Source organism: Oncorhynchus masou, chromosome 1 (genome assembly GCF_036934945.1).
Source record: "Oncorhynchus masou masou isolate Uvic2021 chromosome 1, UVic_Omas_1.1, whole genome shotgun sequence".
In the NCBI taxonomy this organism is placed as follows: Eukaryota; Metazoa; Chordata; class Actinopteri; order Salmoniformes; family Salmonidae; genus Oncorhynchus; species Oncorhynchus masou.
Genome location: NC_088212.1, coordinates 73,941,108 through 73,957,318, shown reverse-complemented (window position 1 = coordinate 73,957,318; position 16,211 = coordinate 73,941,108). Strand labels below are relative to the sequence as shown.

General features: G+C 42.8%; 1 protein-coding gene across 5 annotated transcripts in view; it reads right to left on the bottom strand.

Moving 5' to 3' along the window:
- The window catches only part of LOC135550437 (pleckstrin homology domain-containing family A member 7-like), a 140,958-nt gene extending 127,669 nt beyond the window's left edge, over window positions 1–13,289 (bottom strand). For all 5 annotated transcript variants that reach the window (XM_064981234.1, XM_064981242.1, XM_064981247.1 and 2 more), the window contains exons 1-3: window positions 13,168–13,289; window positions 12,982–13,058; window positions 12,811–12,868 (exon numbers count right to left, since the gene is read on the bottom strand). In XM_064981234.1, the coding sequence (XP_064837306.1) occupies window positions 12,811–12,868; window positions 12,982–13,058; window positions 13,168–13,250 (218 nt within the window). In that variant the 5' untranslated portion in view covers window positions 13,251–13,289. The remainder of the gene's footprint in view (window positions 1–12,810; window positions 12,869–12,981; window positions 13,059–13,167) is intronic.
- Window positions 13,290–16,211: the final 2,922 nt, after the last annotated feature.

Sequence of the window (16,211 nt, the reverse complement as noted above, 5' to 3'; positions counted from 1 at the left end):
ACTCTTCCACCAAGGCACCTGCAAGTTCCCAGACATTTCTGGGGGAATGGCCCTAACCCTCACCCTCCGATCCAACAGGTCCCAGGCGTGCTCAATGGGATTGAGATCCGGGCTCTTCGCTGGCCATGGCGGAACACTGATTATCCTGTCTTGCAGGAAATCATGCACAGAATGAGCAGTATGGCTGGTGGCATTGTCATGCTGAAGGGTCATGTTAGGATGAGCCTGCAGGAAGGGTACCACATGAGGGAGGAGGAGGTTTTCCCTGTAAAGCAACAGCGTTGAGATTGCCTGCAATGACAACAAGCTCAGTCCGATGAAGCTGTAACACACCGTCCCAGACCATGGCGGACCCTCCACCTCCAAATCGATCCCGCTCCAGAGTACAGGCCTCGGTCCAACACTCATTCCTTTGATGATAAACGCGAATCCGACCATCACCCATGGTGAGACATAACCGCGACTTGTCAGTGAAGAGCACCTTTTGCCAGTCCTGTCTGCTCCAGCGACGGTGGGTTTGTGCCCATAGGCAACATTGTTGCCGGTAACGTCTGGTGAGAACCTGCCTTACAACAGGCCTACAAGCCCTCAGTCCAGCCTCTCTCACCTCCCTCTCGCCTATTGCGGACAGTCTGAGCACTGATGGAGAGATTGTGCGTTCCTGGTGTAACTCGGGCAGTTGTTGTTGCCATCCTGTACCTGTCCCGCAGGTGTGATGTTCGGATGTACCGATCCTGTGCAGGTGTTGTTACATGTGGTCTGCCACTGTGAGGACGATCAACTGTCCGCTGTCTGTCTCCCTGTAGCGCTGTCTTAATCGTCTTACAGTACGGACATTGCAATTTTTTGTCCTGGCCACATCTGCAGTCCTCATGCCTCCTTGCAGCATGCCTTACGGCATGTTCACGCAGATGAGCAGGGACCCTGGGCATCTTCCTTTTAGTGTTTTTCAGAGTCAGTAGAAAGGCCTCTTTAGTGTCCTAAGTTTTCATAACTGTGACCTTAATTGCCTACCGTCTGTAAGCTGTTAGTGTCTTAACAATCGTTCCACAGGTGCATGTTCATTAATTGTTTATGGTTCATTGAACAGTGTTTAAACCCTTTACAATGAAGATATACAAAGTTATTTGGATTTTTACGAATTATCTTTGAAAGACAGGGTCCTGAAAAAGGGACGTTTCTTTTTTTGCTGAGATATAAGCACCCCCTATTTGACATTGTCATTTATTTTAGAATGGATCCTGGCATCTTCAATAACTCCAGACAGACTACGTGCTCAGGGGCAGTGTTAAGCTAACACATTGTTTCCTCTCCCACTTCCACAGGATAAATGGATTCATTCTGCAGCAGGTAGACTATTCTCAGAGAGGAGAGCACTATAGCCCCTGTACCTCTGCTGCAGCTCCACTGCAAACAGCTTCTGTCAAAACAGGAAATCATTCAAAAGTCTTGTCACGGCAAAGGGCCCTGCCACAGACTCTGCCTACTGCATCCAAAAATTCTGAATAATCATTACACCCTCATTCTCCAAACATCAGGGAGGGAGAGAGCCAGGGAGAGAGGGCCAGAACACAGGAGGGCATGACTATCCTGCCTCTCCTCTCGGCACATCACACACACATCACACACAACGCTAGAGCTGTCAGTTCAGCCCACACACGGACTGTCAAAGTGCTTCCGAGTTTTCAACAGCATTACGTGAAAGTTGAACGGCTACGCAAGAGACGTATTTGTTTGATTATGATTTAGTTGAATGATGAAATACTCTATCACCTAACAAATCCAAGTATGTATTTGGGGTGGAAAAGTGACTGCCTGGTAATGCTGCTGATGCCATGGTGGTGAGTAGCATGCAGGTGAATGGAGGTTGACACACAATGCAGAAGAGCCCGGTCATTCACTGATTACAGCCTTCAGCATGACAAGGAGCGATTCCAGAGTGTTTGGAGAGCTTGACATACACACTGGGGGGGCTAGACAAAGAGAGGAGACTAAACCCTCCCAGAATCACTAATGGCAGGTGAAGGTCACAGCATGGTCTGAACAAACAGCTGAGAGAGGAGTAGGACAAGGACTGTTATTTACACACTGGATCAGACAGACAGCACATCTCATCTCAACATCATCTCAACATGCTAAAGTGTAAGAGACAGGGCATGAGGATTCTTTGTGGCCAATATAGCCAATGCATAGAGATGTTTGTGTACTTGGAAACAAATGGAAAAGACAGCTTTAAGCCACCCTGCAGTCTGACCGCCCATAGATGCCCTGGGCTGAATGAAACAGCCACAGGGTTGAGCAGTGGGAACTGTGGAATTCCACTTCTCAGCATGAAACCTCGAAACACCACTACCGGGATGTAAGAGTGGGTAGCAGTATAGTTTCAGACTAGCCAGAGAAAAGACTATGAAAACTGTAGATTATTGGCCCAAATCCCAAGGGGGCATACTGCTTCATATAACCTGGAATAAAATACCTTCACAGAAAGAGAAAGAGGATATTTACTCTGTGGTCAATCTTTCTACATATGAGAGAAGATGAACAGCTCTTTGAATGGAGTTTTATATTGGTTTCAATGGGATAACAGCAGTTAAACCCACCTCCAGTCTACTGCATTGAGAGCAGCTTGGCTGCGGCTGGGGCTGATACAGGGAGGTCTGTCTGATTGGTATTCAGTGGCATGCTTCTTATCACTCCCCCGTCATCTCTCCCTCTGCCACTTGACACAGAAATATCTGAATTTCAATCAATTCCCATCTAATTCCATAGTCCTTGAAGCAAACATGATATTAATGGACAAATTCAATACTGTCCAGACCATCTTACCTACAGTACATCCACCTGAGGGAATCAGGACTTAGTTCTGGGAGGTCAATTGAACTTATAATGAAGCCATAATGATTGAAGTAATGAAAGTGCATTTAGTGTCTGTGGTGAATATAGGCTTCCCTAGAAAGCACACCACACCTGCCAACACTGTCATAACAAAGACAGAAATGACAGCCGTCAACACGTTGCTGTAAGAATAAAAGAGGAAGTGTGTTTTCTTAGATTTACCTTCCAGAAAGACTCAACACGACTCCTTTTCTTACTGTGTCACCAGGATGAAAGGAACAGTTGGAGATACACTTTAAAAAAGGAAGTCTGTAAAAAAAAAACATTTAAAAAAAACGATCCACTAGGGTCAAGCAGCCCCAGCGAAAATAGAGAAGTTTAAAAAAACTGCTAAAGTTCTTCCACTTTCTGTGGCAGTTTGAAAGTCAGCACTGAATATCAAAGGTATTTTTGGCAGTTTCAAAAGCACTCAAAGAGTTGAATACAAGTACTGGTGTAACCGCCAAAAACATTTGAATTTGCTCCACTTGACTAGGTTTGCTGAGCAGATTAACCTTGTCATCTGCAATGACGGAGATGATCATTACCATTCAAACACATGTTCCTTCAGAACAAGGGGATGTTGGTATGCTGAGGCCAAAGGTCAACTAAAGCATTGTGACATTAGTTTGTAGCCTTCCTTCACTTGGAAACTTGGATCTCTGTACCGGTGAAGCGTGGATTTGCTGTATGCAGAAAGAGAATGCTTTATTAGTGGAGCCTAGAATGCCTGTAGGGAAATTGAGCTGCCTTTAATCTCCATTTAAAGTGGTTTCCTTCACTTCTGCTACATTTTATGGCTAATTTACTAATTCTTCCTAGAGTGCCATTGTAACACAGAACAGACCATACCAATTAGAAGACTGGAGGGAGGTGGCAAATAAGCACAGAGATTTGAGATAAATAATAAAAGATTGATGGAACCATCATTTCTTATTAAGGACAAAAGTGGAGGGATATAGAAGAGAGGGAGTCTGTGTGGGTCTATATGGATATCGTACACTTCCCCCTGTCAGTCCCGCAGGTTTGCAAACCCCAAACAACAATAGCAACATTGTCCCAACAGGACACCATTGTACCTCAATTGTATCATTTCTCCCCTTGAGGAGCTATAGAGCTGCACTTTTCCCAAAGCATTGACTGTTCCAGCTATACATTTTCTGGGGGGGAAACTGGGAAAACCATTTCACAGGCTCTAGTGTAGCTACTTAAAACCAATTGAAACATTAATTTCTTCGGTGTAGATTTTATCAAAATAAATACCTCTCTCAGTCTGAGTAGAAAGAATTCTAAAGAAATGCAAGTCATTAATATAGTGCCAGATTAAAGTAACAGCTTAAGTGCCCTGGTCCAATCTGAGACAGGAGAGGTTATCTAACTAACCCACCATGTTAGAGAGCAGTAGGCAGACCTCCATTCCTCCACTGACCTACATGTAAATTAATGTGAGTTTTACTACGACCGCGCTGCCCGTCTCAACAATCCCTTCTTTGTACTCTAGCTCCGCTGGTTTCCACCAGCAACCTGCTACACAACCAGCAGACCGTTGTCACGGCAGCGCCATGTGGACTTGGATTCCGCTCAGCCTGTCACAGCATGCTCCATGGACAGCAGGGGGGAGGAGGGAAGGGGGGGACCCCAAAAACCTATACAGACAGCTCCATCCAATGATTATGGGAGACTTCAACCTAAAGTGCTCCTGTTTGGATGAAACCTCAACCACATCTGTCAGTCATGGAGTTAATATGACTTTGGTTTAAAAAAAGTTTCGCTTTTTGACAGGAGCTATCAGTCATATAAAGCTTGACTTCACAGTTGACTGTCATATTTCTGAGAGACTGGAGGTTTGATTAATTAACCAGCCCATGCCTCCACTCATAGTGTTTAATTAGCTGAGTGCGAGGGTGACCAGGCAGGCAGGTGGGTTATGCATTCAACGACTCGCCCATAATTACCTTAAAGACACATGGGACAAACGTAGAAAAACCTGGCGCCGTCCAAGATGGCAGTAAATCAAATAAAGCTCTGATGTGGCCGGTCCACTGTGAAGTATTGAAGAGCCCACCATTAGGTGGAAATAACAGAAGCCACATCAGCAGAAATGAATGATTCCCCAATGAGGCATAATAAAGAGGCCAAGCACATCACAAGGACAAACTCAACATCTCTCATTGGCTCTTCCAAGACATGAACACACATGTAATTACTTTGAATCTACAGTTCCGGTCCTGGTGTAATTACATGCAACTACACTGCAGTAACTAACTGATTTTAACCTTAGGTAAAGTAGCAGTAGAGTGGGACAAAGAGAACACTTTTTCCGTTCTGAACTTGGGAAGAGTGTGTCAAGTTTGAATTGTGTTGAAACCACAGCGATACTTTATGTGAATTCTAATGTGAGAAGAGGGTTGTAGGACAGTCGTGGCTTGGCCTGTCCCTGTCGTCTGCTGTTACCTAACCCACCAATGTTAAAACAGCACAATGACAAAGACACAATGTCCAGCTAGTGCCAGAGAAGACCAAAACAGGATCCTTGCTTCCATCAAGTCATTTCAGCAACAAATAACCAATTGATTTTACAGCCAGGCTGACATTTGGGCCATCATAGATCTCCGGGTTGGCCTGTTGTTCTCTTTTCTCAGCGGCCAGAGAGACGGGCACAATGACTCCCTTCATGCAGCACACAATCTAAGTGTCAGCTATAACAAATTTCTGCAATCATTTTTTCCTTTGCCCTTTTATAAACTCACATGTCTGAATGCCAGCTTCCTGCCTCAGTCGTTTCTATAGTGTTTACATAAGGTGCGTTGCATTGTCTGTGTTATGAGTCCTCCATCTCAGAGCAACACATTTCCAATGCAACACAGGGAGAAAGACAGTGGCACAGACAATCTCAATCTATCTTGCACTGGGCTGTTTAGTTGGCAGATGGGAGGACATGGATATTAGTGCCTTACATACAGGTAGGTGTGTGCTGTGCTGAATGAGCTATACTCCCACGGTCCCATCAGACTGAGTCTGTCTGAGACTACTGAGGAACACACCAGACTTGAATGGGCATCCACCCATCCACACCAGTGTTGCTAAGCACTAGAAAGCATCTGTCTGCAACCACAGAACACTTTCATTAGTTATCAATTCATTATTACAACTGCTTTGAGTCAGGAGAACTTCCTATTACAATATTAACACAATCGTGTTATACTGAGGCTCATGTTTGTGCTGTGTGCTGCTTGGAACAGACTGTTTGCTCCCAATAATTCCCTACATTCAACAAACTATTCACACAAACAAGAATACAACCATAGCAGTAGAAAGCACTTCATGGCAGGCTCTCTGACTGGGGCAAGTGAGGCAAACTAAAAGGGGCATGACTGTGGACAGAGTTGCCAGTGTTTTCCACAAGTACATAGAGTAGTCAGACAAATAGAAAAAGTAGCCAGCTAGGCGCTCAACATTTTTAAGAGCTCTATTTTGTTACATGATTCCATTTGAAATACACAGGAAAATGATTGAACACTTTGAGTTTACCTCCCTGGTTGTAAAAAAAATGATTTGTGGTATTGTGTAGAAAGACATGACTTTACAATTTAAATGATTGAAAACATATGAATTCAGTGTATTGTTAGCTGTTTTGGTGATTGTCTAGGTCTTAGCCTATATGACCAGGACTATTTTCTAAATAAGAGAACATTAAATCTGTCTCATTTTGAGATGAAAGTCTTACAGTTTTACTGCAATATATGCCATAATAATGTTCTTCAAATTATATCATTTTATTAAAACAAAAAGAGTAAATAAATTCAAGGTTTTGTTTGTCCAGGTTTTGTTTTTTCACCTTTTTTTTAGGATCTCTCTCAAAAAAAACACTTTTTAATAAATAAATACATTTGAGGTTCTAAGTCCACAACAATGTTTAAACCACATCGTGAGACCACTTTGAGGTCTGGGAAAAAACTGAGACATTTACATTTTTTGGGTGTAGTTACCCTTTAATTCAAGTGTGCACAAAGCAAGAGGTTGTTGTTTAGCTGTGTTTTGTAGCACATGTGATGAGTTTGCAAAACAAATACCAACTGGATTGATGAAAATAATCATGATATCATTCTGCCAGGTATGCAACTTTGTAGTTAACATTTAATGTTTTTTGGGAAAGGCTTTCCATCTACCAGAAGACTGTTTTTCATTAGCATCATTGCTAATGGCTAGACTCACACAATGTACACACACAGACAGGGGCAAGCATGGCACACCAGTATTTGGGGAGTTTCTCCCATTCTTCTCTGCAGATCACCTCAAACTCTGTCAGGTTAGATGGGGAGTGTCGCTGTACAGCTATTTTCAGGTCTCTCCAGAGATCTTAGATCTGGTTCAAGTCCGGGCTCTGGCTGAGCCACTCAAGGACATTCAGAGATTTGGGTCACTCTTGCATTGTCTTGGCTGTGTGCTTAGGGTTGTTGTCCTGTTGAAAGGTGAACTTAGTCTGAGGTCCTGAACGCTCAGGAGCAGGTTTTAATCAAGGGTCTCTCTGTACTTTGCTCTGTTCATCTTTCCTTCAATGCTGACGAGTCTCCCTGTCCCTGCCGCTGAAAAATAACCACAGCATGATGCTGCCACCACCATGCATCACCGTAGGGATGGTGCCAGGATTCCTCCAGATGTGACGCTTGGCATTCAGGCCAAAGAGTTCAATCTTGGTTTCATCAGACCGGAGAATCTTGTTTCTCATGGTCTGAGAGTTCTTTAGGTGCCTTTTGTCAAACTCTAAGCGGTCTGTCATTTGCCTTTTACTGGGGAGTGGCTTTCGTCTGGCCACTCTACCATAAAGTCCTGATTGGTGGGTTGCTGCAGAGATGGTTGTCCTTCTGGAAGGTTCTCCCATCACCAAAGAGGAACTCTGGAGCTCTGGAAGAGTGAACATTGGGTTCTTGGTCACCTCCCTTACCAAGGCCCTTCTCCCTCGATTGCTCAGTTTGGCCGGGCGATCAGCTCTAGGAAGAGTCTTGGTGGTTCTAAACATTTTCCATTTAAGAATGAGGAAGGCGACTGTTCTTGGGGATCTTCTATGCTGCAGAAATATTTTGGTACGCTTCGCATGTTCTGTGCCTCGACACAGTCCTGTCTCGGAGCTTTATGGGCTATTATTTCAAACTCATGGCTTGGTTTTTGCTCTGACATGCACTGTCAACTGTGGGACTTTATATAGACAAGTATGTGTCTTTCCAAATAAAGTCCAATCAATTGAATTTACCACAGGTGGACTCCAATCAAGTTGTAGAAACAACTTAAGGATGTTCAATGGAAACAGGATGCACCTGAGCTCAATTTCGAGTCTCATAGCAAATGGTATGAATACTTAGTGGGGAGAACAAGTATTTGATAACATGCAAAATCGGCAGTTTCATACTTACAAAGCATGTAGAGGTCTGTAATTTTTATCATAGGTACACTTCAAACTGTAAGAGACGGAATTTAAAACAAAAATCCAGAAAATCACATTGTATGATTTTTAAGTAATTAATTTGCATCTCTTAAAGTTGAAGTGTACCTATGATCAAAATTACAGACCTCTACATGCTTTGTAAGTAGGAAAACCTGCAAAATCGGCAGTGTATCAAATACTTGTTCTCCCTACTGTATGTAAATCCAAAATTAATACATTAAATAAGTTAAACAATTCTAAAAACCTGTTTTTGCTTTGCCGTTATGGAGTATTTTGAGTAGATTTATGAGGGCTATAAATGTAACAAATTGTGAAAAAGGGGAAGGGGTCTGAATACTTGCAAATTCATAAGCATCATGCGCTCTTCCCTCTGTATAAAGAAATTTGAATGCAACCAGATATCTGTATATAATGACGAGATGCTCATGTCTCCGTGTAACGGTTTGTCTTCCTCTGACGAGGAGGAGTAGTAAGGATCGGAGGACCAATGCGCAGCGTGGTACGTGTTCATGCTCTTTATTTAAACAAGCGAACACTGAAACAAAACAATAAACGACACGTGAAATAACCAACCGAAACAGTTCCGTGTGGAACCCACAGACACAGAAAATAATCACCCACGAAACACAATAGAAAACAGGCTACCTAAATATGGTTCTCAATCAGGGACAACGATTGACAGCTGCCTCTGATTGAGAACCATACCAGGCCAAACACAGAAATAGCAAATCATAGAAAAACAAACATAGACAACCCACCCAACTCACACCCTGACCATACTAAAACAAAGACATAACAAAAGAACTAAGGTCAGAACGTGACACTCTGCCCTAACAATGGGAGTAGTTGTCCCAACGGCAGGAAGGCAGGCAACAAGCTTAGGTCCAAAATAAGCCCATAAAAATGCAGTGGGCTTGTTTTGGACAGATTTTGGCGACAGTGAAACCTCTCCCTTCGCCACTTCCTCTCTGCCAAGTTTCCCTGTTACTGCTTACTTTCTGACTGACAGGCACCGATCCCATCAATCGATCGCTATAAGATGCATATTGTTCATTCTAGCGAGAGAGGGCTCGACAGACTAGCGAATTGAAACTGTTAAATGAAAAGTAGCCTAGTTAAAATGAAGTGAAAAATGTAGCCGGCTGAAAATGATTCTGTAACTGGCTAATAAGCTGACAGCCGGTGCTAATGGAAAACACTGATTCAAAGACAGTACAGTATGAAGGCTAAAACTGCTTCTCCAATAGAAATCCCCGATCACACTTGTAGGCGATGTCATGGCAACGTTGGCTAGCTAAGCTCATACGTAGAAACACGTCATCGGCTCTAACAGTCGTTTTGCACCAAACTGTGCATGTGCAGGCGGTCAAATCAAAGGCACTTCTTCGATTTAAAGTTTTTGACAAAAAAGAAAATGTGTCTTATCTACTGAAGAAAATGGCTCGAATCTAGGTTGATCTATTAGATTTTGAGAAAATTAACAACTAAGAAGAATTTTTCAGTTCTCCCATTGACTTCTCAAACCCCGGCCTGGTCTGTTTGGTCTGTTTCACAAGCGCTCCCGAAAGTCTCGCGATGTTGCGCCTCTGGGTTTAGAAACTCTGTGACTGAGTTGCTACCCGCCAGAAATCACCCATGGTGGAAGGAGTTCTCCTTCCATTGGTTCACAATGAGGAGCCCCTGCTCATGCATTCTCTATGTCTACACTTGCTTTACAGTATCAATCAATCAATTGTATTTATAAAGCCCTCTTCACATCAACAGATATCACAAAGTGCTATACAGAAGCCCAGCCTAAAAACCCAAACTGCAAGTAATGCAGATGTATAAGCACGTGGCTAGGAAAAGTAGACTTGTCAGTCATTGTTAGCTTAATTTATCAGTTGGTTTTCAGAGTGGTCTGTTATCTACTCTGTGTGTTTCTCCCTCTTCCAGGGACCCATCTGCTACACACTGGCAGCCACAGCCTACAGAGTTGATTCCCATCAACAAACAAGATGTGAAACACTGCAGAAGGACATAGATAATGCAAATGGCTCTCTACTGAGTGTCTGGGTAAACAAATAAAATACTGTAGAAAGAGTGAGTGGTTTAATGTTACTTCTACAAATATAGCACAGCCTGTTTGTAGCCAAGAGAAAGGCAAAGACTGACAGAATGCTCTGGTAGATATGGTGGATTGGTTTTTGGGAGCCATAATCATTTTCTGGATAGAAAAAGTGTGACTTTGGGGATCCTGTTCTCGCTGCCTCAAGACTGTAATCATGCTATACATCTCTGTCACCATATGGTCACAGACACACAAGCTCCTCTCCTGCCCCTTCCTCAGCCACACACACAAACACACACAGCTAATGGAGAGTGGAGGTCTTGCGTATTGGAGGGTGTGAGCTGAATTTCAATAGATTTCTTTCAGTCCTGCTTGGCATTGCCCTTTATTTTCTAAATGATGTGGGCAGAAAGCAAGAGTTAATTGGCATGAAACTTCAACATTGAGCATCAATTTAGCCTGTCAATCTATTGTGATGTCTGTAATCAAATCACAGTATTTTGTGATACAAAACTGTGTTAAACATATACATGTTAAAACACTCCATGCAGGCGTATACGTTGGACAGATGGGCAATTACATCCCATCAGAGTGTGTGTGTGTGTGTGTGTGTGTGTGTGTGTGTGTGTGTGTGTGTGTGTGTGTGTGTGTGTGTGTGTGTGTGTGTATGTGTGTGTGTTCAGTCCTCTCTCTTCCTCAAACACAGATGTTCTAAATAGAAAGAAAGTCAATAAAAAGTAGAATAAAAGTAGGATATTATTTAGCTACAGATCCTGAAGAAATGCAAACATGACCTTTCTCCAAACAATACAGCATTAGGTTATGTTGGTCAAACACAATCATATTTTCATTCATCTCACCTTTGGGGAGTTCTGTCAAAATAACAGGAAATGTATTTCAAGGAGCTGGTTTATAATAGGCCTGGATCATTTCTGTCTGAAACCTAAAGTAAGCATAGGCAACGGATGCATACATTAGGCTAAAAGTTGAAAGACATTAGTCTATGATTTGACAAAACTATAGATAAATTACTTAATAAATCATAATAAAATGGTCCAGAAAAATAACAATTAGTGGTTGGCAATCAGTGGAGGCTCCTCAGAGGAAGAAGGGAAAGACCATCCTCCTCACTGAATTTCATAAAAAGAAAAATTTTAAAACATTTAAAAAGCTATCCTTTTTAGATAAAACTATACTAAATATAATCACGTCACCAAATAATTGATTGAAACACATTATTTTGCAAAGAAGGTCTACAGTACACTCAACAGCACTCTGTAGGGTAGAACCATGCTGTAGCCGGAGGACAGCTAGCTTCCGTCCTCCATTGGGTACATTGACTTCAATACAAAACCTAGGAGGCTCGTGGTTCTCACCCCTTTCTATAGACTTACACAGTAATTATGACAACTTCCGGAGGATGCCCTCCAACCTATCAGAGCTCTTGCAGCATGATCTGACATGTTGTCCACCCAATCAAAGGATCAGAGAATTAATCTAGCTAGTACTGCAGTGCATAACATGTGGTGAGTAGTTGACTCAAAGAGAGAGAAAGACACTAGTTAAACAGTTTTGAACAAATTAACTCATTCCAAAATGAAAGAGAAGCAAGAGAGAAATGCAGCTACCTAGTTTAGCCTACAAGAACACCCTGCTCTAACAGAGGCATGCTATGTTAGCTAGCTGGCTATGACTTTCCAACACAACACTGGAACTCTTCCAAGTCAAGGTAAGCTTTAGGTTTTACTAATTTATTGCCAGTGGGGCCTAATGACTGTACACTGTAACGCTATTGTAGTGGGTTTACTAACGTGTTAGTTCTATTAGCTATGCTGACTATGACATTACTTTAGCTAATATGGTGACAACTGGGTGAATGGATATGAATGACAGTCATCCAATATGCTGTAATAGAAATAAGGCCATGCTCATGAAAAAAAGTCGTCTTAAGCGGCACTGACTGCCACTGTTGGCAATGACATTGCAAGATACTGTATCATATAAAGCCTGAATAGCCTAACATAGCAGACATCCCTGACTAAACATTAGTAGTCAGTAGTAGTCTATGCTATACAGCATTTGATATCGTTCAGCCAGTAGCCTAATAAAGGTCTCATATGGGGCTAGTCAGAAGCAATAGGCTTCTCTGTGACATTCATAAATGACAAACCAAATCAGCAAACCCGAGCGTTGTGTCCTAGTACAACATTGTATCCATGAACACCTGGGGTATTTGTAAGTGTAACCATGAGAAAGAAAGTAACGGCTTGCATTGCAACGTCATCATTTCTCAACCCGCTGCAATTGATGCATTTAAAAGACCTCATGCCTTCAAGCGTACTACAGACACAACAATATGCCTACAGCTATGAGCTATTCGAGCTCGAATCGGACGTTAGAGTCACGCACATCCCATACATTAACAACATAAAGCTGCACTCACTTAATGAAGTAGCTGGCCCCCTCGTCCGAGAATCCTTCTTCCCATCCCAGTGGTAAATCTAAAACATGAATACAATGGGCTGTGTGAATATATACATATCTAGATGTGGTAGGCTAAAGCACAATGTGCACAGCAGTCATGAAATATCGTATTATTAATTCCTGCGCGTACCTGATCGTATCATGTGCCCAGAGTTGACAGGTTCACCCGTACGGGGATGGAGCCAAGTAGTGCTGTGAGTTTTATCACTGAAAGAAAGAAAACACCTGTTACTGGACGAGGAGAACGTGAATAACTGCGTAATTAACCCGTTTCACCAGTACAGCTTAAATTTAAAACATCACAGTGCATGCTCACTTGATGAAGAAGACCCTGCCATCTCGATAAACTCCATAGGACCAGTGGTCAGGTAGAGTGTCCCGCCCGAGCGGTGCCGCCATGATCCCGGCTTCTTGTTCAAGCTATTTCATTCTCATCTTCCCCTCCGCAGAGTTTTCAGTCCAATGATCACCGCTAGGGCTGCAGACTTTTAAAGGGGAAGACCAAACTTGTAAAAAAGTCCTAAAGCCAGCGCGTCTTTGTGCCACTTTTAGCCGACGAAAAAGGGGTGTGGACATACCAAAGCGTGCATGGTTGGCTGTGATTGAATCAAATGTAAAACATGGTTATCCAATTCATTTCAATCTAGCGCAGTATTGTTATGCATCACAAGGGTGCAGCTACAGTAATTACACATAAGGAATGCGTTGAAAAGATTTCAGCATTAACGCCCTGTTATTTGAGAAGATTAACATTCCCAAACAACAGTCCATCACACGCAAATTCCAAAACTCAACTGAACGATCTTTAATGACGTCACCTACAGTAGAATAAACTAGAAATTATATAGCATTTCCTGATGAATCTAAGATAGCCTTTAATAAGCCTATGACTTGTGGAACATACATGTAACTGGCGAAATAAAGAAGACACCAACATATAGTATCTTAATAGGGCGTTGGGCCACCACGAGGAGCCAGAACGGCTTCAATGCGCCTTGGCATAGACGTGTCTGGAACTCTATTGGAGGGATGCGACATTCCATCATTTAGTGTTTTGTTGATGGTGGGGGAAAGCCCTGGTCCAGAATCTCCCATACAGTGCATTCGGAAAGTATTCACACCACTTTACTTTTTCCACAATTTGTTACATTACAGCCTTATTCTAACACTGATTCAATTATTTTTTCACCTCATAAATCTACACACAATACTCCATAATGACAAAGCAAAAACAGGTTTTTAGACGTTTTGCTAATTTATTAAGAATAAAAAACAGAAATATCATATTTACATAAGTATTCATACCATTTGCTATGATACTCGAAATTGAGCTCATTGATCATCCTTGAGATGTTTCGACAACTTGATTGGAATCCACCTGTGTGAAATGCAATTGATTGGACATGATTTGGAAATCCACACACCTGTCTATGTAAGGTTCTGTGTTTATTTTCTTAGTCAACCTTGTGTCCTGTTTCATTGTGTTCTTGAACGTAGCCCTGTCTTTCATTTTTGTTCATTGATTTCACCTGTGTTAGTTACTCACCTGGTCTCATCAGCTCCTCGTTTAGTTCAGTTCATTCCATTTGTGCCTTTGTGAGGTATTGTTCGTTTTGACTCTACTAAGCCTTCCTAGCTTGTTTGCGAGAACCAGTTATAGCCTTCAGTCCTAGTTTTGTTTCACCTGCCTGTTTGCCTACCTGTGTATGACCATTGCCTGCCTGTGACCTCTATTCCTGCCTTCAAAGGCTAAATAAATACCTGCTTCACCCTGCGCGTGAATCAACACCTTTTTCTCCCTGAGTATTCATGACAGTCTATATAAGGTCCCACAGTTGACGGTGCATGTCAGAACAAAAACCAAGCCATGAGGTCAAAGGAATTGTCCGTAGAGGTCCGAGACAGGATTGTGTTGAGACAAAGGCCTCCATCATTCTTAAATGGAAGAAGTTTGGAACCACCAAGACTCTTCCTAGAGCTGGCCGCCCTGTGGAGGGGGAAGAACCTTTCAGAAGGACAACCATCTCTGCAGCACCCCACCAATCAGGCCTTTATGGTAGAGCGGCCAGACGGAAGCCACTTCTCAGTAAAAGGCACATGACAGGCCACTTGGAGTTTGCCAAAAGGCACCTAAAAACTCTCAGACCATGAGAAACAAGATTCTCTGGTCTGATGAAACCAAGATTGAAATCTTTTGCCTGAATGTCAAGCTTCACGTCTGGAGGAAACCTGGCACCATCGCTACAGTGAAGCATGGTGGTGGCACCATCATGCTGTGGGTATGTTTTTCAGCGGCAGGGACTGGGAGACTAGTCAGGATCGAGATGAACAGAGCAAAGTACAGAGAGGTGCTTGATGGCAACCTTCTCCAGAGTGCTCAGGACCTCAGACTGGGGCAAAGGTTCACCTTACAACAGGACAATGACCCTAAGTACACAGCTAAGACAAGGCAGGAGTGGCTTCAGGACAAGTCTCTGAATGTCCTTGAGTGGCCCAGCCAGAGTCCGGACTTGAATCCGATCGAACATTTCTGGAGAGAGCTGAAAATAGCTGTGCAGCAAAGCTCCCAATCCAACCTGACAGAGCATGAGAGGATTTGCAGAGAAAAATGGGAGAAACTCCCCAAATACAGGTGTATCAAACTTGTAGCGTCATACCCAAGAAGACTCGAGGCTGTAATCGCTGCCAAATGTGCTTCAAAGTTCTGAGTAAAAGGTCTGAATAGTTATGTAAATGTGATATTTCAGGAAAAAAATATGTTTTATACATTTGCAAACCTTTCTCAACCTGTTTTTGCTTTGTCATTATAGGGTTGTGTGTAGATTGATGAGGGGGGAAAGCTTTTCAATCCATTTTAGAATAAGGCTGTAACATAACAAAATTTGGAAAAAGTCAAGGGGTCTGAATGCAAGGTATGTGGTCAACTGGGTGGAGATCCGGTGACTGAGGAACACTATTCTCCTTTGAGACCCCTTTTTCAAAGTCACTGAGATCTCTTCTTCCAACCATGGGTAGCCAAAATAATGCATGACCCTAAGGATGAAGGGATGTTAATTGCTTAACTAACTCAGGAACCACATATGTGTGGAAGCAATGCTTTCAATATACTTTGTACCCCTCATTTACTCAAGAGTCTCCTTTATTTTGGCAGTTACATGTAAGTAGTCAGAAGTAGGAAACTAATTTCTCACTTGCTAATTGGTTGAGCTGTACACTAGCCGCCAGGGGTGTCATGCACCCAAAAATCTAAGGGGGCACAATGTAGGTGAGGAAGTCTGGGGGGTGGTCCAGAGGGGGGCTAGTCCCCGCTGTAAGGGGGTGCGTGCTGGTGGCAGGGAAGTCAGGCGTAGGAGATTGAAC